Source organism: Chelon labrosus (genome assembly GCF_963514085.1).
Source record: "Chelon labrosus genome assembly, chromosome: 18".
NCBI lineage: Eukaryota > Metazoa > Chordata > Actinopteri > Mugiliformes > Mugilidae > Chelon > Chelon labrosus.
In genome coordinates this window covers 23,136,064-23,158,277 of record NC_140351.1, presented here as the reverse complement: position 1 = coordinate 23,158,277, position 22,214 = coordinate 23,136,064, and the positions used below count along the sequence as shown (strand labels likewise).

The 22,214-nt window shown below is 41.1% G+C and overlaps 2 protein-coding genes across 2 annotated transcripts; one reads left to right on the top strand and one right to left on the bottom strand.

The window, feature by feature from the left end:
• Positions 1–650: 650 nt before the first annotated feature.
• LOC311503395 (tartrate-resistant acid phosphatase type 5-like) lies at positions 651–4,996 on the top strand. Its single transcript, XM_084566083.1, has 6 exons — positions 651–1,058; positions 1,356–1,546; positions 3,147–3,274; positions 3,488–3,679; positions 3,770–3,917; positions 4,066–4,996. Exons 1-6 carry the CDS (start codon positions 983–985, stop codon positions 4,303–4,305), a joined length of 975 nt encoding a protein of 324 aa, XP_084422209.1. The 5' UTR covers positions 651–982; the 3' UTR covers positions 4,306–4,996.
• Positions 4,997–6,673: 1,677 nt separating this feature from the next.
• f3a (coagulation factor III, tissue factor a) lies at positions 6,674–19,212 on the bottom strand. Its single transcript, XM_084566084.1, has 6 exons — positions 18,986–19,212; positions 11,983–12,094; positions 11,471–11,664; positions 9,894–10,075; positions 9,633–9,801; positions 6,674–9,467 (listed from the first exon to the last, which is right to left on the bottom strand). Exons 1-6 carry the CDS (start codon positions 19,047–19,049, stop codon positions 9,319–9,321), a joined length of 870 nt encoding a protein of 289 aa, XP_084422210.1. The 5' UTR covers positions 19,050–19,212; the 3' UTR covers positions 6,674–9,318.
• Positions 19,213–22,214: the final 3,002 nt, after the last annotated feature.

The window sequence follows — 22,214 nt, the reverse complement described above, 5'->3', positions numbered from 1 at the left end:
TTCTAAATTGGCCGTAGGTGTGAGTGTGAATGGTTGCCTGCCTCTCTGTGTTGGCCCTGTGATAGAAGGTTGACCTGGCCAGGGTGTACCCCGGGATAGGCTCCAGCCCCCCCGTGGCCTTCCACAGGACAAGCAGTTGAATGAACAGAGAGGGCCAGTAACACAGAAGTAGGCAAGCTGAAGGAGGCACTGTGATGCTTTGGGCAATGTTCTGATGGGAGAACTTGGGTCCTGCCATTCATGTTGGCATTATTTTGACAGGTACCGCCTACCTAAGCAGTGTTGTGGACCACATACAATCTTTCACTAAAACAGTATTCCCTGATGGATATCTTTTTTAGCATGGCATTGTGCCTTGCTTCAAGGTGTTAAGACCAGACCAGACCTCAGTCTAGCTGGGCATCTGGGGGATGTTCGGGACAAACAGGTCCAATGTATAGAGACCCAACCTCACAACTTGTGGGACTTAAAGGATCTGCTGCTAGGGCAATACACAATATTAGGCTAGGAGCAAATGCAATGATGTCAAAGATCAAGAGCCAAAGTTTCATTGTTCAGTGTTTTTCCGTTGTTGATGCATCTGTAGCTTTGGATGAAAGCTCAGAGTCAAGACGAGGAAGAAAGGAAAACTGGATCAGCCAGTTAAAAGTATAAAGCCTAACCAAGTCATCTAACCAGTCAGCTCTAATGGTGATAAAATGAAATATAATACCACTACAAAAGACACACAAAATGCTAAAATAAGGGTTCATTCCCTGTCTTCAATTTTTTGTGATAGATTACGTTGTATCAGGTTGAAGGTCGTTGCTTTCTCCATGCTGTCACTGTGATAAAGTGTGCAATGAAGCACGTGCTGATCAGCTGATATCCTGTTTGACTAGCTTTACGAGTGAGGAAGTCATGCTGCCGCGTTCGAAAGGACTGTTTCACTTTCAAACAGCATAAGCAAACAAAACTGGACGTTTAGTCAGCCCAAGAAGCCATGGACGGGCTGAAGCGTGTAGTGTTGGTGCTCTGTTTCCAGAACTGCTGGGGTCCGTTTCAAGCTCTGGAACCAGGTATTGTGATCCTTTATTAGTGTGAGGCCTTGCATGCACATTCATACGCAGATAATCTGAATATTTGAATATTAATGATACAAATCTTTTATGGAGATTGACTGAGAGATTTGGACTGTTTAAAATACAATTATTTAGTGGAGTCGGTGTCAGCCCCAGAGACTGAATTGTCACGAGATCGTCTATGTTATAAGCTTCTCCTGTCAGTGGTTTTAATGTTGTGGCTGATTGGTGTAGTATATATCTGAATGTTGAATCTACACAAAACAACAGAACTGGTGCTTTGATTATTCCCAGCTGCTCTACGTTTCGTTGCTCTTGGCGACTGGGGTGGTGTTCCTTTCCCTCCGTACTACACCCCTCACGAGCAAGCTGTTGCTGCAGAGGTGGACAGGCTGGCCCGGTCTGCGGGAGTCGACTTTGTCCTCAGCCTGGGCGATCACTTCTATTACAGTGGCGTCAAGGATGTGGATGACCCCCGCTTCAAGGTCAGTTCACAGAGCAAACACACCAGCAGGAACAAAGGTGTTCCATGTGAGAAGTTCCTGTCATGTCAGAGTTTACTTTGTAAAGCTCCCTGAACATTCACCACATCGTCATGTGTTCTGGTAAATTTCCCCTTCAGCAGCGGACTTTGTCCTTACAATGTTCATTTTTCTTTTCAGGGCTTTTTGTAAATGGTAAATGGTCTTGTAGTTATATAGCACTTTTCTGCTTACTGATACTCAAAGCTGTTTACAGTCAGAGTCCAGACTTCCAGTTGATGTCTATCTACTGTACCAGCGCCATGAGCAGCACTGTTTGTGTGGTGTCATGACTTAGGGAGATAAAACGCGTTAAGTCTCTCTCCCCCACTAAAAGCATGAGGGCATGCCAGAACTTTATCTCAAATGCTTTGTCTCAATAGCCATGTGAATTGGATATGGATGTAATAAATTAGAGTAACAAATGAACATGTACTGCTGCAGGTTTTAGGCATAGACTGTAAATAAAGATGGATGACAGAACAGCTCCTCAAAAGTGAACCCAAAGCAAGTAGAGCGCTCCCTGTTCACCACACCACCCCCTCCATGTTAGTGGATGGGACTTGGGCCAAACTAAAACACTAAAATACACATCAACTTTTTTTTAAATTTTATTTTCAAGGATGGTTTCAGTCATTTTAGCTAGTTAATATAATACTGATGCATACTCAAGAGTCCATTTTTCCAAAAAGTTTAGTTTTAGTTAGTTATTTGACGCTATAGAAACAGGATGTGACATCATGATGACTACAAATTGCCACGCCAACAGCTCCATGAAGCGGTCCCATAGGATCGTGAGAGCTGGAATAAATAAATAAATTAATAAATAAATAAGTACAGCGTATAATCCAACATTTGTATCCCGGGAAAGTAGCGTCAGTTTAACCAATGCAAGGAAGTGAGGATGCATTGTCCATATTTATATACAGTCTATGGCCTCAGGTTTGTGTCTCAGTATTGATAAACGTGTGTTTGGTCTATGGTTATTTTAATAATTATGTGTTTAAAAAGTGATCTCATGAGCCTGATGAAGAGCAAAAAAACCATGCTAACAGGGTAACAGCGTCTGTCCTGTGGATTGAGTGATGAAGATTGTGTCATGTCGCAGATGCCACCAATTGGCAACTTAGTCATGTAGTCTGTTTCTATAACGACAAATAACTAATTAAAACAAAATTGGAAAAACTGAAAATTGAGTACGCATCAGTATTATATTAACTACTTAAAATTAGAGAAACCACCGTTGAAAATAATAATAATATTTGACCTGTATTTTAGTGTTATAGTTCGGCCCAAGTCCCATCTGCTAACATGGGATAGAGCTTATGAGCTATACTGCAGCCTGCCACCAGGGGGAGCTCTACTCGCTTTGGCTTCACTTTTGAGGAGCTGTTCCGTGGTCCATCTTTATTTACAGTCTGTGGTTCAGTGGTGCGCACACTTACGCACTTATGTTATTTCTAAGTCTTTTTTTAATCTTTGTTTTTTATATCACAAAACCTACTGTTTTATCAGGGATGGATTAACGTTTTAACAGCTGCAGACATCTCTTTCTCATCCACAGCACACATTTGAGCGGGTCTTCTTTCAGCCGTCTCTACTGGATGTACCATGGTATTTGATTGGTGGAAACCACGACCACAACGGCAACATCTCAGCTCAGATGGCTTATTCTGACGTGTCCCACAGATGGTAAATGTCAAGCAATACAAACGGGGTTTTGGTAGAAACACGAGTGAAAAGTACATCCACGTTAGCTTTTACTGTAACTTTTCCTTTGATTATTAACCCACGTGAAAATGATTTGCTTCCATTTTTTTTCACAATGTCCCCTGATATGATTCTACATCTCACTGCTACCTGTGCTTTTAACAACATACAATCTGGTGTGTTTTGTATCTGTAGGAATTACCACAGTCTATATTATGACCTCCAGTTTGCTGTCCCACACACTAACGTGTCAGTGACCATCCTGATGGTTGACACAGTGGTGTTATGCGGAAACACGCATGATCAAATCCAACCCCAAGGACCAGACGATCCTGTAGCGTCTGATCGGCAGTGGAACTGGATCGAAACGAAATTAGCCAGCAGCTTGTAAGCCAGTATCAGTATTTAGACAGAGGCACTGTGTAGTGTGTAGACGCTGGCTGTGTAAGTCTTGAAGTTGTGTGTCTTTTTTTGCAGGTCAGACTATGTCGTGGTGGCTGGTCATTATCCTGTGTGGTCCATTGGCCATCATGGACCTACGCCTTGTTTGGTCAACAAACTGAGACCTCTCCTGAAAAAATACAAAGTCTCTGTGTACGTGAGTGGCCATGATCACGATATGCAGGTATGTACTGCACACTCAGCCACATAGAAACAAAAAGCAAACCTCTTTAAGTGACATGTGTAACTACTGTACGGCGCGCCATACATCGGAGACTGTAAAAGTATGACACAGATGCATCTGATGCCCTGTGCCTCTCCTCCTCCAACAGTTTATCAGAGAAGACAGTGGGAACTCATATGTTGTCAGTGGCAGCGGGACAGTCAGCGACCCGTCCACCAGGAGCAAGGGAGGTGTCCCGCTATCCTGGCAGCTCTACTCCAGCCCTGTCAATCACACGGCAGGGGGCCTCGCTTACTTCCAGATCACTGAGCGTCAGATGACAGTCAATTTCGTTCAGACGGATGGAAAATGCGTTTACCAGGCGGAGATACCGAGACGCACAGCCTGAGTTCACAGATGTTGTCTGTCATAGTCACAATTAGAACAAGTGACATGTTATGTCATTTATTGTCTTGCTGCTGTTTTTTTTTGTATTTTCCTCTACATTTAACCCATTCATTCATTCATTCCCACACCCAGGAAGCAGTTTGGGTGTGGGAACCATTAAAACCTGGATGGACGTAAACTTTTTACATTTTAATTAAAATAAAACAGAAGTGATGGTGTTTGGTCCTAGTGGGATCTGTTAGTCCAGCTTTTTTCATCTCAGGCGGTCGACAAAGGTTAAGCCCTTCCTTACACACCAGCACTTTGAGACAGTAATCCACGCCTTCATCACATCCCGGCTGGATTACTGTAACGCACTTTATTTAGGGGTCGCCCAGTCCTCCCTCGCACGTCTCCAGTTAGTCCAGTTAGTCTCTTAACTGGAGGACGTAAGAGGGAGCACATAACTCCCATCCTGGCCTCCCTCCTCTGGCTGCCTGTGCACTTTAGAGAGATTTTACGATTCTTTTATTTGCTTTTAAATCTTTAAATGGTCTCGCTCAGAGAGGTAAGGTGGAGCGAGACCATTTAAAAATTTAAAAGCAAATAAAAGCATTTTTATTCCTTGGCCTGTAACCCAGCATGAGACCCTGTTTTTAATGTTTTTTATTGTTTTTTTTATTTTTATTGTTATATTGTTTTTAATAGTTTGTCATACCTATGTACAGCACGTGATTGTTTTTAAAGTGCTTTATAAATAAAGTTGAGTTGAGTTGAGTTGATTGACATATTTAACAAGGTTTTTGTTCCTAATCAACCACTAGGAATGGTGGTTTCGTCTGTTCAAGAGGTTTGTCAAATATGTCAATATATGGGATTATATATGAATATGATATTCAGGTCTGGGACATTATTCTTTATTTTTGAAGCCATCACCATTGTCGTGGTGAAAGATTAAAGTCTGTTAATTCTCAACTTTTTAATCGGTGCCAAAGGGTTATTTGATCTGTTGACTCCAAACTGACTAAAGGATAGCTGGGGAGTAGCCATTATAACACACTGCTTGGTTATTTGAAATCCTTGTGGAGGACACAATGCGCTTTGACTACATATCCACTCACAGTGGCAGCACAGAGCTGCAGTAGCAGGACCGGCCACAAGAGGGCACCAATGCACACAGGAAAGGGTCTGGTAAACTAATTGACCAAGCTTATAAATACCAGATTGTTCTCTCAGTTGACATAAAAAAAAGCACATGATCAATAGGGTGATGCAAGACAATACTTTAGCAGCACACAGACCTCATCAGGGACGACACTAGTCCAAGTCAGTGGGTTTATATTAACTGAGATTAATCCTTCTGACCACGCATTAAGAGGAATGAAATTAAGACGTGTTCATTAAGTTTCAAAACGGGATTTGTGGGCCAAAGTTTTTGACAAAAGAAAAGAAAGACTGGCCTGAAAGGTCGCAGCATAGCCTGGTGACTAAAGGACAGCAAACCTGTCTCAAGATCACTTGTTTCCTGCCCTCATTATTTTGCACCATTGGAGGTAAAATGTGTCGGTAGTACAGTTAAGATACATAGCCTATTGTTTACATGTCTTACTGTTAATGCTATCCATATCAAAGTTGCCAGTTCACTTGATACTGACTGATGTATAAATGGATTTTAAAGGACATGGTGTAAGGAGAGGCCAAGTATCTGTTTTGAGATGTAATCGTTATGCCTCAGCAGTAACATTTAGAGACTGGAATGGAAGGGCCATTTATTATTATTATTTGTAAGACTATTTTTGTTTGAAACTATACGACTTCTTGAATGAATGCATTGTTTTTATATACTATTTCCTATTTTGACAGGAGCAGACAGCGGAGAAATGGTTGCTTTACCACCATCGTTAAGTCTGCTGCTCTTGTAAGGGTTTATTTGGGCTTATTGTGGAGAGCATAGACTGTATATAAATATGGACAACACATACATTTTCTCACTATCTTGCACTGGCCAAACTGACGCAAGTTTCCCAGGGATAAGGGTGGTGCCATCTTGCGAGTTTGGAGCCAGAGTCTGCACAGTACTGTCTGAGAGTGGAGCCAAGGATGATCTGATTAGAATTGAGGGTCAAATGTCAAGGTCACTGTGACCTCACTTCCTTCCATTCTACACATAATTTCTTTAAATTTGGCACAGTTGTCTCCTTGGACATATGAAGGTCAAGGCCACTGCTACTTCACAAAATATGTTTTTGGCCATTCTTCAGTTTGTGAATGCAATATCTCTGGAATGCCTAGACAGAATTTCTTCAAAGTTGGAACAGGTATTCATATGGACCCAAGAATAACCTGTGGTGAATTGCGGCGGTTAAAGGTCAAAGTAAATCCGATCTCTGATCTGTGAAGATCTTGCTTTATTGATCCAACAGTGGGGAAATCTGCAGTGCTACAGCAGCAGACAGGGCAGTAACAGTAATAAACAGAATCAGTACAAAATTAAATATATACAATACAAACGTATAAAAAGAAGTATAAATACAAAACAGCAGTATTGATGTGGAACAGAGGTTAAGAGATGATTCATGGGAATATCTAAACAAATCATACTGTACTTTTCTCATTGGATGTGTGAGAAATCAACAAAATATTCATGCATAAATATTTTGGCAACCAATCCCAAAATTCATACGCCATAAAATAATTATTCGTTAATTTGTCAATAGATTTGAATATTAGTATTGACAGTATTGAAATTTACAAACTGGTTTTCTTCTGTCAGTTACTAATTACTTATTAATGATATTTCACCTCATGAAATAATCTGCAACAGCCAAAACTAAAAATAGTAACATGAACTAATGCAACTTTTTAATTAAACACAATAAATAGAAACACATGATACAAAATAAAAAGTAGTAGTACATAATTTCTTGATTTCCATTAAGTGCAAATGAATCCCAAATATCCTCACCATAAAAATAATTTCAAGTTAGAAGGTAGACTATAATCAGTATAAAATCAAATCAGTAATAACAGTTGGTAGTGTTTAGCTACAGTTATTAGAAGTACCTAATATAAAACACAGTGACTGAAAATAACAGAGCTTCAGCAATAGGACTAAAGTAGTACATACAATAGGAGATTTCAAACCTGGTTTTCGGAAGTCTCCTTTTCTGCAGCTTGGAATGAAAAATAAAAAAACTAAATATCACATTTCCTTAAAGATTGACCAAGTCTTTCATTTACCTTGACTGCAGAAGGTAAGAGTCCTTTATTTGAAGAAGCTGGGGCAGGCCTTAATTTCTAATTTCCTCATTTTTGATAAGTTAGAACTAGAGTTGTGACATTCGTGAACGAACCGAATCTATTGACCGGCTCTTTAAAACAAACAATGGGAACTGAGTCACAGTTGCAAGTTTTTTTTTTTGTTGTTTTGTGTTTCTTCTTTCCATTAGTGTTTATCTGCTATGCAAATATCACCTGACATTATCTGAGTTTTCCATCAGTGCCTCAGTACACATTGGTCTAAAGAAGGGGAATTTATTATCTGCCTAGAATCATTCATTCAAACTCATATATCACCAATAGATTATATATTGGTGGGATGTCTAAGTTAGATCTTACCCTATCATTCCTCCCAGTGATTATTTCCCAGATAAAATGAGTTACCCCCAGGCTGGCATCTTAAAAAATAAATAAATATCAAAATGAGCAAGTCTTTTTTAACAGCTCTTTGAAATGAACAGATCCACAAGATCCGGCTCCCTTCGAAGAGCCGTAAACCCCATCTCAAGTTAGAACATTTTATTACAAGTATAGCTTTGATAGTGTTTGTTGTGAAACAGTTTCCCTAAACATCTCCATTGAGAAAGGTGTTTTAATTGGCTGAAATTATTCGACAGTATGAAACTCAGTGCTTGTAGTTTGAAACTTTTGCATGGAATTAAAGGAACACAGCCCATAGGTACACGCAGTTTCTTGGCCTGCACACACCAGATGTCTAATCACCCCTGTTTTTTTCCCCCAGCTTGCATTTGGGGCCTGCCTTTATTTGTTTGTGTGACAAAACCTTGGTCCTTATCTGAGCGGCTGCTCTGAACTGAGTACCGTTTTTTACAGTACCAATTATTATCTGTCTTTATGTTTACACACTTGGAAAGGTGAACTCATTCACCCCACTCATTCATATACACAAGGAGTAGTGAGCACAATCGGAGCAGTGGGCAGATGTATGCAGCTCGTCCTGACAGTTTACGTGAGATTGTGTACTTTGCTCAAGTGTACTTCAACTGTGGACACTGAGGGGACAGTGCTGTTTATTCATTCATCCTCACACACTTTTAAAGGCAGTTTCACAGAAACTAAATGAAAGATGAATTCCAGTGTTTAACAAAGGAAAGCTGAACTAGATCCACCCTTCTACTTTCTTTACAGGCTTCAGTCCAATTTCAAATGTGTCACATGTTCCCATAGTGACAGGGCTGCCAACTCTAGAAGCCTGATGAAAGACACTGGCATTAAGGTGCTCTCTCTCACTATCCAAACAAATCTCAAGCCAAATGAGAGAGAGAGAAAAAAAACAGTAAAGCATGTTAAACTGGTTCTTTTTGTGCACACAAGGCGGCCTGAACCAGTCTCAACATCAGGCCTTTTCCAAATTTTAGTATCAACACCGGGCCACAATGTCACAGAGAATGCAAAAGACAGCATTCCTTCGCCTTCAGATACGGAAGGCAAACAAACCCACCACTCTAAAAGCAAAAAAGCAAAAAAACACCTGTCATACCCAGCATATTCAACGTTGTCATATTTCTATATATGTATGTACACCGATCAGGCATAACACTATGACCACCTTCTCTAGTTTCCCCTCATCAGCCCCACCACCTATGCTCCTGGTCCGTCTGAGTCAGTAACCCAAACTACTGAAATCACTATTAAAAAAAAATAAATACAGCTTTAATAAGGTACATTTCATGAATATGAAACTGATATGTTTGGCAACCCTGTCAGAGTTTGTGTTTGTGGCTGTGTGTGGGTTTCAATACATAAGCTCGGGTGGCACACCGTCTTTTCCTTTTTTCAAGGCTTTGTTCCTGCGCCTGCAGCAGATCACCGCTACAGCGATGAAGACGGCAATCAGCACCAGTATTACGACGACGGTGACAACAATCGTACGAACCGAATAAACTGTGAATGACAAAACAAGATACCGTAAGATTTAGGAACAGCACGTTAAATCGGGTGAAATATGCTCTGAAGCAACACACTCTGAAGCAATAGACATACATTCAAAAAATATGATGTCTACAGAGAAATTTATTCTGTGATCCATTTCTGAAAATAACACCTCACCTTGAAAGATGGACTGATCTTCGTCCTCAGTGCACTGCACCTCACTCATCTGTCCAAGCTGCTTGTCTGTTCTCCGGCTAGGGATGTAGGCCTGGACGGTGAAGCAGTAGCTTTTCCCTTTATCCAGGTCAGTCAGCTCTGTCACATTGGCCTTTGAGTTGCGCACTTTCTGAAGACAACACAACAGGATAATATGGCGTTACTATTGTCTTATACGTGTGTGTGTGAGAGTCTGGTATTGTGATGTCTGCCGTTACTCACTTTGCCCGTGCTCTTATTTTTCCAATAGGTGATTTTATACTGCAGCCGATCGCCGAAGACATCCCCGATGGTCAGCTGGCGGCCATCTTTAAACAGCGCGATGAGTGGATCACTCACGTACAGGGTGGTTGTCCTTTTGTCTTCACTCACCTTCAGCTCAAACTCAGGTCTGCCTATATCAGCTGTGGAGAAAGGGAGTGTTAGGGAGTCGTAGGGTTTTTTTCTTGCGTGTGTATTTCTGAATATGAAGTCTTATTCCTGTTGTTGATGTGACAGGGTTGGTGGTCTAGTATCTAAATACGTCTCTGTCTGTTATTAAGTGACTACAATGAAAGCTAAGGTTGGAAAAACACTGACAGTGCATCCAGATTTTCTAAACCATAGCTGCAAAAACTGTTTGAACATACACAACACACATACTCACAACCACAATAATATCATAACAAAGCAATAAAAACCTCTTTGACCTTTGACCTAAAAGGGTCTACCTCTGCGAGAACACTAGAGGTTGTACCAAGTAGTTGATTAGTCGATTTGTCGACTTTACTGCTACGCCACGAGTCTCTAAGCAGGAAGTCGACTAGTCACTGATCACGTGACAGTAACAACCCAGACACCCCCGAGAAGACATACCATGACATGCATAATATGCAAGTCAGTCCTGAAATACAACAAACGTACTACTACAATACACACTCATCTGAAAAGATATCCAGTAATGCTAGCAGAAGAACGGTCCAAATCCTCTTAACACTTAGCAATTAACAACTTCACCAAATGTCATGCGGTAACAGAGAGAAGGAGGCTGCAAATCAACAGTTTGTTGGTGAATTTCATTGTCTAAAGTTATTAGACCTTTAACTGCTCTACACGGAAAAGGCTTCAGAGATATACTGCATTTTTTCAACCCAGCTACACTATGCTACCTTACAACATGCTATTAAATTTTAATGATTGTCCCGATTTATATAGGCTATACACATCTACAGCGCACAGTATTGATAAGCTTATGTTGTGTTTATGTTCAGTTCTGTTGTGTTCTATTAGTTGACATTGCTGCTGTGTATTTAAACCGTGGATTTTTGTCCTTGATGTCAGTTAATGCACCACGCAAGAGATGAAAGTTACGGTATAGGTGAGAGTTTGCCGAGTGAGAGACGCATATTAGAAGTGTCAGACTGACGGTGTTTATGGTGTTGACGTGGGCTACAGCCGACAGTAGCCCGTGTTCAAGCTTCAGTCACCTTGCAGAAAAGCCTCTGTAGCTTCCTTTGTGTGAGACGCTACAATATGTGTATTGTATTGTATTGAACTACAATATTTTTCATCGGTTTCACTTCCACTTCTTGTCATGTCCTTATTATTGAGTGCCTCGATTATTTAGTTGCTTGTAGTATTAATAAATAGCACAGTCATGGTCCTGTGTATCTTCAGTGCAGACGAGAGATTGCTGGTCAATGTCATTTACTTCTCCTGTCAGTGGTTTTAATGTTGTGGCTGATCGGTGTATCTAGCTACTTCTTCTCATCTATTTTCATTGCCGATTTAGAAAACACAATCATAGTAGAGGAACCTACTGTCATTGTAGGGGGAGAAGCGTGGTGACCTCGTGTGAGGGAACTCAATGAGGTCAGAGGAGACCCCCAGCCGGGGCTCCGACAGGATGTCAGCTGTGTAGCTGACTTTCAGGTCAGTCAAATAATTGGTCACATCACAGGTCGTCTCAAGGGACCGCAAACAGTGAGGAATCTTCTGGATGTCCTTACCTACCCTGCAACAGTTTAACAGACCACATTTTACACACAGACATGCCTGAGGGATGCAGCAATCAGAGACGCATGATAATTATTTAAAATGCAGTTTAACACACAGCCAATATTGTCAGAATGCAATAATCAATCAATATAAAGCTAAAATGTACAGATTCAAATCATGTGAGCAGCAGTAATGCAGGAGACATTTGTAACCGATCCTTTGAATGCTTTTTTAAAAAAAACATCTTATTTTGTTTGTTATTTTCCCCATTCCTCTTACATATCTCTTTTCTTTTCTTCTCCCTTCTTAAAATGAGGGTGTGGACGGTACTTACGCAGATAACTCGACTGAGTAGGAGTAATCATCCGCCGGTTTGGGTTCCCAGGTCAAAATAGTTTTAAAGTTGGTCGACTTCCAGGTGACATTTTGTGCTTTGGGATAGGAGCCTGCATAATAAAAGAGATGTTGTCAAATTCTGTCCAAAACACTTTTTTTCAAAACCTGATAGGAGGAGTTTCGAGTCAAGTCATGAAAATCCCATAAAATTTAAATGACTCAGGTCCATAATGACAGCCTTATGTCTGCTGATTTGCTGAACACCTGTAATTTTCAAATGTTTTAGAGCCACTGAACCCTTATCCCCTTTCCAGGGGACGCCTAGAAACGAAGTAAACTTTTGGAGTAGATGTTGACGATTGCTACTTGCCACTGGTGAGTGGAAATAAGCTGAAATGACATTGTTTTTCTGCTTATTACTGTTATTTTAACAACCCAAATCTCATTTTAGTTGTCGGCTGCTAATTCAAATCAAATGTTATGCTAACGTTATGTTAACTGTTTGTGACATTTATAACTACTTTCAAACCAGTAAGTTCATAAGGGATAAGCAAGTTAAGACTTTCCTTTTTGATAAAACTAATAGTTAGGGCTAGCTCAGGTGACCATTCCTTAACTATGCTGCTATAGGCCTAGGCTGCTGGGGGATGATACACTGAGCACCTGTCCTCTTCTCTCTTTTATATCTATTTCTACTCATGTATTTATGTACTGCTACTGTATAGCATGTTAATAGCTGTGTGCCCCCCCCTCTCCATCTCTACCCGGCTGGCCTCAAGCATATGGTTTAAGGACAGTGCCTACAAGAGATAGTGAAGTAAACATTAAATAAATAAAAAAGAAAAATCGCAAATGAAATACAACAGTAGTTCTACATTTGTGGTCTACTGGGAGCAGGCTTGGTTGTACAGCCTCACAGCAGCAGGAAGGAAGGACCTGTGGTAACGCTCCTTCACACAGGCCGGGTGAGGCAGTCGGCTGCTGAAGGCGCTGCCCGGTGCTGTTATAGCAGCGCCATGGAGGGGGTGGGACTGCTTTCCATTAGGAATGACAGCTTTGCTTTCATCCTCCAATCACCCTCCACCTCCACAGGCTCATTTTTTCCTTGCCACTGCCGCCTACTTGTTTACTCCGGGGGTTTCAGGCCAGGTTTTGTAAAGCGTCTTGAAACAATTTGTACTGCTACTGACGTTATATAAATCAAACTGAACTGAATCAAACTGACTGTTGGATGTTTTTATACCTGCAGAATCAGCAGCAGTCAGTTATTAGCAGCCTTTCCACAGGAAGCATTTCTCTCGTGTCAATGTCCTGAGACAACATATTGAAGACATGGTTGTCTTAAAATAGCCTAGAATCATATGAGCGTGGTCTTTTGATGCTGCCTGATTGTTAAAGGCGGTAAGCTTATATTCCTGTCCAAGTCTTTCTTATCGTTGCTTTTGCCTTTTTATTGCTGGATTTGTGCAGACAATAAGCTGATTAAATACTTTTCAAACTGCATCAAACCAGTTTTTATCTCAAGTCTCAGCCTCATAAAAAAGCAGGCTGAAGAATGCAGGCCTAACCAGTAGGAGAGACTGTACTCCCCACTGCCACTGTAAACACAGCTACTCCACATAAAACCCATCTGGGCTTCATCTCTGCCACAGAGGCAGGTTTATTTGATATGTGATGCCTTAGCAGGGCAAGTCCAAGCATGGCATTCACAGATGGACAGGATGAATTCAAAACCCTTTGTGCAGTCATCAGTGACTGCACTGTTTGGTTTTCATGGAAGGTTATGCGGGCTAGTAGCGGCGGCTCTAGGCATCATTGCACACCATTGTATGCATTGTGTAACAGAGTTTGTTACACACTTAGTCAGTCCTGCGTATTCTTGTTGTGTGACATGTCAAGGGTTTCTCAACAAGCTATATTAAGAACACTAACACTGGATTAAACCATAATGTAAATTAGAAATCCTTTCTGATGTTGTTGCATTTTCTTTATATTGGTGATGAAAATAAAGTGGTACACACTTTTGTTCTTGCTGTAATCATTTCTCTTCTTTGTGTAGGGCACCCTTCATAAATGGTAAATGGCTTGTATCTATATAGAGCTTCTCTACCTATTGATATTCAAAGCTCATATACTTTTTTCAACAGTTTAAATCAACCAGTTCAAGTGTGTATGCTCCACAGTTAGTCTCATTTGTGCACATGTATGTAGATAACTGTGTTAGTGGGGCGATTTGTGGACTAAAGTAGAAGGAGATGAGTTACGCAGCTTTCGTTACATGTATGTGCAGTGATATTCGTTGAGTGATTACGCAAAAAGTTTATAACTTTTTGTGGTATTTCTGTTTCCCTCCCTCTCATTTGGATTTGATAGTGTGACCGGTTAAAATATATGTGTATGAACTCAGTTACAAGAGTTGAAACAGTCCACTAAGGCTTCTGACATACTCAATCTGTAAAAACAGCTAAAAGGCTTGAGAAAGCACTAAAGGTGTAAAATCTTTTGGCCCGTTCCACGTTTCATTAATTTTCACAATGGTTTAATATAAGCCAGCGTGATCTGTTATCAGCCAGAAAGTCTGGATCTGTTACACTATCGTCGCTTGTTTTTGTCTAGCTCCACTTAGCGAAAGAACGCGCCATTTCCTCATTCTAGTAAACGCTCTAACTGAGGAAACAGCCCACAATCACATCTGCAATCATTCCTTCCCGTCTTCCAGGGGCGTAACGTAAGCCAGCACATTCTGACAAAAATATTCAAGCACAAAAAAATAAACAAGGAGAGAAAAGTATCAAAGAGTATCATGACACTAAATGGAAATTTGTGACTATGAAAATTGCAAGTTAATGTTATTCACGCAGAGTGATACGTAGTCACGTCTGCAAAGGCTACTGGTTGTTTCAACACCACTGATGAGTGGCAAACGTCATGGTCAGCTTCAAAGTCACAGAGTTTTGACTCTGTGGTGCGTCCACTTTTATGGGGCCCCTGGACATAATTCCATTGTCGCATTCACTTTTGCAGCGTATTTCTGTGTTTGCATTTGTGGCGCACTTAGGTTTTCTTTTGCACTGTGAGAACTTGCCACACATTTCTGTTTTCAGTTGTCTTGTGAGTACTGGCAGCACATGTGTTGATAAAGTGATAAAGACGGTTTCTTAATTTGCCGGTGCAAACACGTTTTTGTTTTTTTTAACAAAAAAGAACAAGAACAGAAAAGCAAAAGGTAACACACCCCTGCCAGTCCCTGTCTGAGACGCTGTCGTCCAGCCAGGACAAAAAGAGCCAGAACTAACAGGCAGCTTTTACCACAGGAATGTGGCCTCCATCACAACACTACAGCTGAACAATAACCACCACATTCAATCTTGATATCACTTTGAATTTTTACATTGACAACAGTTATTAGGTTATTATTCACCTTGTTGTCTTATTTCTTACGGATTGTTAAGCACACATTCAAAACAAAGTTTAAAGCAAGCTCAGTGCTCTAGGTAATTGTACAGCACAGGCTCCAGAGAGGAGGCTTAGTTGACAGCATGCTTTCATTGCCAACAAATGGAAGCCAGGGAGAAGGCAGCAAGCGCCAGTCAAGCATTACTGGTTCATGGCCTATACTGCCCTCTGGCGTTTCACTTGTAAGTCAGTTCCATGGACTATATGGTCAGTCCTGTCGCTGTGCAGATGCAGATGGACAGTCCCTCATCTCATAGTGGCTCTGCTGTGCCATCCCTTGCTTGCAATTGGCAGGACTGCCAAGATTACTTGTCGGAATTATTAACTGTTCAGCTGACAATACACTTAGCTTTACCACAGGCTTACTTGTGGTTCCTAGAGTTTCAAAAAGTAGAATGAGGGGTAGAGCCTTCAGCAATCAGGCCCATCTCCTGTGGAACCAGCTCCCAGACACCCTCTCTACCTTTAAGGTCAGGCTTAAGACTTTCCTTTTTGATAAAACTTAGAGTTCGGGCTGGACTGACCCGTCCCTTAGATGTGCTGCTATAGTCCTAGGCTGCTGGGGGACGATGCACTGAGCACCTTTCCTTATCTACTATATCACTCTATATTAGCTGTGTGTCCATCTCTCCGTCTCCCCTTCTCTCCTCCTTCTTCTTGTGAGTGTCCCTGGCCCGAAGTTGTGTGTTTCTGACCTGTACCCAATCTTTTACTTCTATCAAGATCAGATTCTACATACACTTCATGCTTCCTCTGGCGGTTTCAGTCTGGGTTTCATAAAATGTCTTGAAACAATTTGTTTTGTTATTGAAGCTATATAAATAAAATAAAATTGCACTGAATTGAATGTTAAGAGTAACTATGTATATATTCTACACTATGTGTGACACCACAAATATGGGGGGAGGGGGAAAGATTTCCACTGTTGTTGCTCTACACTGTCAGTGAAACTAACTAACACTAACGTGTACTGGAAAGCAGGTCAAAATGTAGAAGAGTTGTGTACATTTTCCTCAGTTTCAACACCTGTGAATCTCTTCCTTGACTTCCAAGTTGCTAAATGCTCTTGTAACTTAGACACTGTAAAACTGAAGAAAAAGAAAGAAAATAATCGGAAATGAGTGTGTCATGCGTAATTACTAACATCCTAAAGTGGAATGCAAGTATGTAGCGTATGAGCACGTAAGTTGCGCCTGAGTGTGACATACTGTTGGAAAGCTCGATGACAAAGTTGCATTCACACTTGTTTATGCAACCAGGGGACTTGCCCTTTAATAGTCATTTGACAGTTTGTACTTGTAAATTTTTTTTGGTTTCTTTTCATCCACACACCTCATCATTTCCTCCAACACTCAGTAATAGCTTTTGGTATATGCAATACCCATGACACATTTCAAAGGGACTGTACTCAGTATTGGTCTATAAAATTTGTTGCAATTTCTATCTGAGTAATGTCAATGTAAGCACACCAGCACATGGGAAGTGTAGGTTCAGGAGAGCAAAGTGCAAAGTGATGCACCAGTTTGTAACACAGAATTATCTGGAAGGTCATCCTGGAAACAGGAGGTGATTGTACACTCTCTTGACAGCTCATTAGGTACACAAGTGAATTCTAATGTAATCATCCTGCGCTAAATCTAAGTCAGTGGGCTATTATTGGCATTTTATTCAGTGGGCTTCAGCTGAATTACCACCTTGAGCTGTTTCATTCATGAAAGGGGGATTAAGTGCTGGACTGCTATGTTAGAGCGCATTCCTTTTCATTAGTGCACTTGTTTGTAGTGTTATATTTAGGCAAGTGACTAAGTGCAGCATCTGCCTGTCACCAGCTAAATCTGGTGTCTGAGAAATAGATTTGCTACATTGTTTGAATTTTCAAATCTGGATCGCAATTTTAATATTATCCACTGTAGTACTGTACTACTGCACTGTAGTATGACATTTATATATATTTATTTTTAATGACTAAGATAAAAATGTAAATTAAAAAAAATCAAATAACATATTTGTGAATCATTATGCCACTATTGTAATTATATTTTCATTTCCAATATTACATGATCATTTCAAACACAGTCCCCTAACAGACTTCTGTCATTTGTTTCTAATGCGTGACTGAATGACTTAATGAAATGCTGTGAGATGCTAAATTTAATTTGGCTTTAAAGTAAATTTACTCTAGTACTGTTGAGTATTTTAATGTTATGTTGTCTTCTTTTTTTATCACTTAAATTTTTATTGACAGCAAACAAGGTACAAATTAAAGTAACAGTAATAACACTAACATACTGTCTGGAGATACTACTGTTCAGTCCACTGTTCCATTTAGCGTTCGTTCAGTTGGTGTCACATCTCATGTAAATGTTCCATTTTTCCCAGTTTCTTTCAAATACATTCTCTTTGAGTCTCAACAGGTATGTCACTTTTTCCATAACAAATATTTCCTGGACAATGTTGTCTTCTACTTAGACTGAATCATACAATTTTAACTGCAAAGAAAACTAAGTTCATTTTAGTAATGAAGGTGCGACCCCGGTAACTCATCTACGGAGCACAGCGACAAATACCCTAAAGGCAACACACCCCTCCGTTCAAAGTCCACAGTCTTTACATGAGGACAAGGAAAACATAAACTGGCCTTAAGTGGTTGAACGAACACTGGCCGATAGAATCAACATTTCTCAAGAGGGTTGGGATTTGCCATTTTATGCCGCTGGCTATTTTGACTCCACTATTTATCAGAAGCAATACTGTACTTTTTTATGACATTATGCATCGCCTTACTATCTAGAGTACACAACTTCACAGCATATTACGACATTCAGTATCTACCGTTTTTTAAAATGATTCATATAAATCTCTATTAGAGGTCATAAATTCCGTCGCCTGACAGTAAACCTCAACTTTTGCAGCTCCTTGCATGTGATAAAAGCAGAACTCACACTGAGCCTATTTTACGCTGCTTAACTTTTATTTCATGGGACTCCTACAGTGAGTGGATCCACGTACAGATCCAAAGCTTCCCTTACATAATATAAAATCAAAGTTTAATTTTACATTCATGCATGGCACAGTGACTGAGCTACTTGTCACAAGGAGGTGCACTAACATTTTAATTAAAACCAAAAACAGCAACAGAATTAATGAAAATGGCATATGCTGAAAATAATCAAGATTATCAGGTTATGGCAAGGAAAAAAATAAGCACTAAAACGGCCTGGCTTTAAAAAGCAATCCAAAAGAAAAACGTTGATGTGCCTGCTCCCAACTTGACCCGATCGTGAAATCACAACACTGCAGTAAATCACGTGTTTTCTAATAACGGTCGCCCTAATCATGCACTGTCCGTGGGACCCCTACTCTGTTTAACAGCGTCCTCGTCTCGACCACAGCACTGTGAGCGGGCTCCTCCACATGCCTGCCATCTGATACAGTAATCAGCACATCTGTATCCCGCCCTGCTATTACCGCTTCACAGCCCGCGGATGCTTAAAGGTATGCTGAGGGAAAAAAAAGGACCAAAACATCAAAGAGTTCGGGCTCACCTGAGGCGCAGTGCGCGGCCAGAAAGAAGACAGCAAGGAGGGCTGCTGGCAGTCTCGGCATCATGTCGGTGTATGGTCGTCTTTAAGGATAAGTGCAGCCCGGCGTCGGATAGTTCAGGTGTCGCTGTGTCTTTTCGGTCGTCTCGTACAGAAGGAGCGCTGCGCCGTGTTCAACTTCTTCTCGTCTTCTCGTATCGCTTTAGTCTGACTTCATTCCACTTAGCGCAGCAATCTGGTCGCGCGAGTCGTGACCATATAAGGAGCGTCCGGGAGTGTGCGTCACCAGGCTGGGACAGGGTGCCGTCCTGGTGAGGTCATTAAGCGGAAGTCGAGGTATATTCTCCTGGATTAGAAATATTTCCAACGCGCTCAAAACCGCATTTGAAATGTTAGAATTTCAAGTATGTCCCGAAATAGAGGAATTAAATAATGAACTAGTCATTCATAGCGTTCATAGTGACTGTACTAGAAGCAGAAAGGTTACTGGAAGTGCAGCATGCCATCCGTTGTCCAGACATGTGTGTCTGAAGCAGTGTTGTAGTAAACACTGGCTTTTCGTTGGTGATCACACGCCCGGATTTTATTACAGAAAAGTGAAGTGAGCATGGTAAACAGATGCCTGGTTCTGTCTGTGGTGGCATCAGCATGGATCACTGCGGCTCATTCATCGCATGACTCACTCCCTGGACAGCTCCAGCGGCTGAACTGGACCTTTATTGGCACACCACGCTGTTTATGCGTTCGCTTTGTGTCCAGACCGTGTAGAAATTTAGTAGTTTCTGTTGTACTGTACAGCTGACTGATAACAGAAAACTTTGGTTCAGTTTGTCTTGTGTATCATAGTCAAATGCTGCTCTGGTCGCATGTCACTTTTCAAACAGTCTGCTGTCACCCTCACCATCCTGTATAGCTGAACAGAAATGTAACACACATACATATACGGTATCTGGGGCAGCTCTCGGATGCTCAGCTTTTTTGATGTGGAGCTGCCCAGTTCCCTGTGTTAGTCCCTTGGCAGGGCCCCTCCCTCCCCCCCTGCCACATGGTAGCTTTGAATACAAAGTAATCCTTGGATGGGAAGGACTGAATACCCATACAAAAGTTCACCAGTTCTTTTGAACGGATAAAAGCTTAACAGGAATAATAGGAGCTTCTAGCACACGCACACACACACACATATAACAAAGTAAAGCCACTTCATTATACTGTAGGTGATGTAGATAAATAGATCGGAAGTTAAAAAGGGAATGAGCAAGTGATGTGTCCCTATAGATGTGCATACACACACATTTTAAAATTCTGATTCACATTTCTTATTTTCCGTAGTGATGAAACAGCACTCCTACTACTTACGATAAACATTTTATTTTTATCTTAACGCGGCTCATCAACCACAGCTTTGACACATTAGCAGGGAGTACAGCGTTTGAACACACAGTCACACTGACGGTGCACACGCAACACAAAGATAAACCGCAATGATCGGCCTGACACTAAGCCGGCCTGTGTGAACAGATCTGTTGTTATCTGCGGCATATATATTTTACCAGCAGAAGAATACAAGGACACACAGTCAGATCAGCAACAAACTGGCTGTGGGTTACAAAACGGGACACCTGAGTCACAAATAGGGGCTGGAGGGGCTGAACAGCATCGGTGACTATCCTGAGCGTCTATACTTCTGTCAGCTTTTCCAAATCCACAGGAGTCTGCTAGAGTTTTTTTGTATTGACTGCGAGGGTCTTACATAGTGATACACACACACCAATACAGACTGACGCCACACAGTCAAAGTTTCCATGAGGTTTCACACACAAATGTAGAAACCATGAATTGGCCTTAAGTAGTGAACGAACAAAGATGGATAGAATGATTATTTTTGGAGTATGCAATTTGGCAGGATGTGGCGTCTGGAAAGTCCTAGATGAAACAAAAACCGGACTCATTGGGTTTACTTGAAGATGTTTGCCACTCATCCAAGCAGCTCCTTCAGTTTTTAATCAGAGTGCTGGGAATTCAGGTTTTCGTGAGGAATCTGTGAGTGGTGCCCTATTTGTACATTGAGAAACTCACATGACAAGGGTCTCCAGATAGCTAATTACTGTATAGCTTACTCTTTTCAGCAAAGAGCTAAGAGGTGAGACAATCTCTGTATCAACACAACCTCTCAGTGTCAAAAAACCCCCCCTGTTAAATCACTGGGTTTTTAAATGTCCAAAAATAAATTATTCAAATGTTCATACCTCTATGTTAAAAAGTGAATCAGCAGTTTTGCTCGCTCTCTGCGTACCTTTAGCTTTTTGTTGTGCCAGCTTTGTTGTGCGCTCCAGCACGTCGAGCACAGATTCGAACCTGGATAAGGTTTCCGTTGTTGTCTTGAGAGGCCCCCCTGGGTTCCTTCCTCATATTGTGTAGTACGTAAGCACTGTCGCCATGTTTCTTTGCGCGTATGCGAAAAGATTTTCATTTTCTCGTCGGGTAGATTCCTAGTGGTTGTTTGGGTTTGCGCCGATTATTGTAAACGGTTGTTGTTCTTGAAGCACGACAGTGAAGTTGGTGCTATTGTCATCATGTCACTGTTCTATCGGTTTTACTTGTCATGTTCTTTTTACAGAAACACCTTAAGGTGAGGCCAGACTCTGCATATGTCCTTTAAAAAGACAGAATTCTTGACAATACGAGTTCATATATATATATCTCTCTGTTTTTCTCTCTTCCCTATGAGCCGGGTTCTGCTGAGGTTTAAATATACACAACTTAATTTATATTTAAACCTCAGCAGAACCCGGCTCATAGGGAAGGGAGAAAAACAGAGAGACAGGAAGGGACTCACTTCCCTTCTATCCTTTCCCCCTCATCATGAATAATATGTTTTTCTAGGACTGCTGAAGGCAGTTTTATATTACTTATTATGTATCTCTCCAGACTGTCTGCTTTAAACTATGCATTTTTTATTTTTACAGGGGGAACAGGGGCGGACTGGGACAAAACAAATCGGCCCTGGCATTTTGGACCAGACCGGCCCAACGCATTTGATAACGCACACCTTTTTAGTCTTCTTGGTCTCTTGAATGTGTATACCAGTTGTGCAACTCTTTAAAACCATGTACTTTAAGCCATGCAGTGAGTTAACGGGAATCAGTGGAAGAGGTCACATTATATACTTTCAAAAAGTGTCATTAATTAACACTACAAAAATGTATACTCCACCACTCCATCACAGTAATGA

Bases quoted from the DNA above. Each gene is read 5' to 3' on its own strand.
- f3a (XM_084566084.1), bottom strand. From the start codon at position 19,049: ATGATGCCGAGACTGCCAGCAGCCCTCCTTGCTGTCTTCTTTCTGGCC. The intron at 11,665-11,982 runs GTAAGTACCGTC...AAACTGTTGCAG, and splicing joins TACTCAGTCGAGTTATCTGC to GGTAGGTAAGGACATCCAGA. The intron at 9,802-9,893 runs GTGAGTAACGGC...TGTTGTCTTCAG, and splicing joins AAAATAAGAGCACGGGCAAA to AAAGTGCGCAACTCAAAGGC.
- LOC311503395 (XM_084566083.1), top strand. From the start codon at position 983: ATGGACGGGCTGAAGCGTGTAGTGTTGGTGCTCTGTTTCCAGAACTGC. The intron at 1,059-1,355 runs GTATTGTGATCC...GATTATTCCCAG, and splicing joins GTTTCAAGCTCTGGAACCAG to CTGCTCTACGTTTCGTTGCT. The intron at 3,680-3,769 runs GTAAGCCAGTAT...CTTTTTTTGCAG, and splicing joins ACGAAATTAGCCAGCAGCTT to GTCAGACTATGTCGTGGTGG.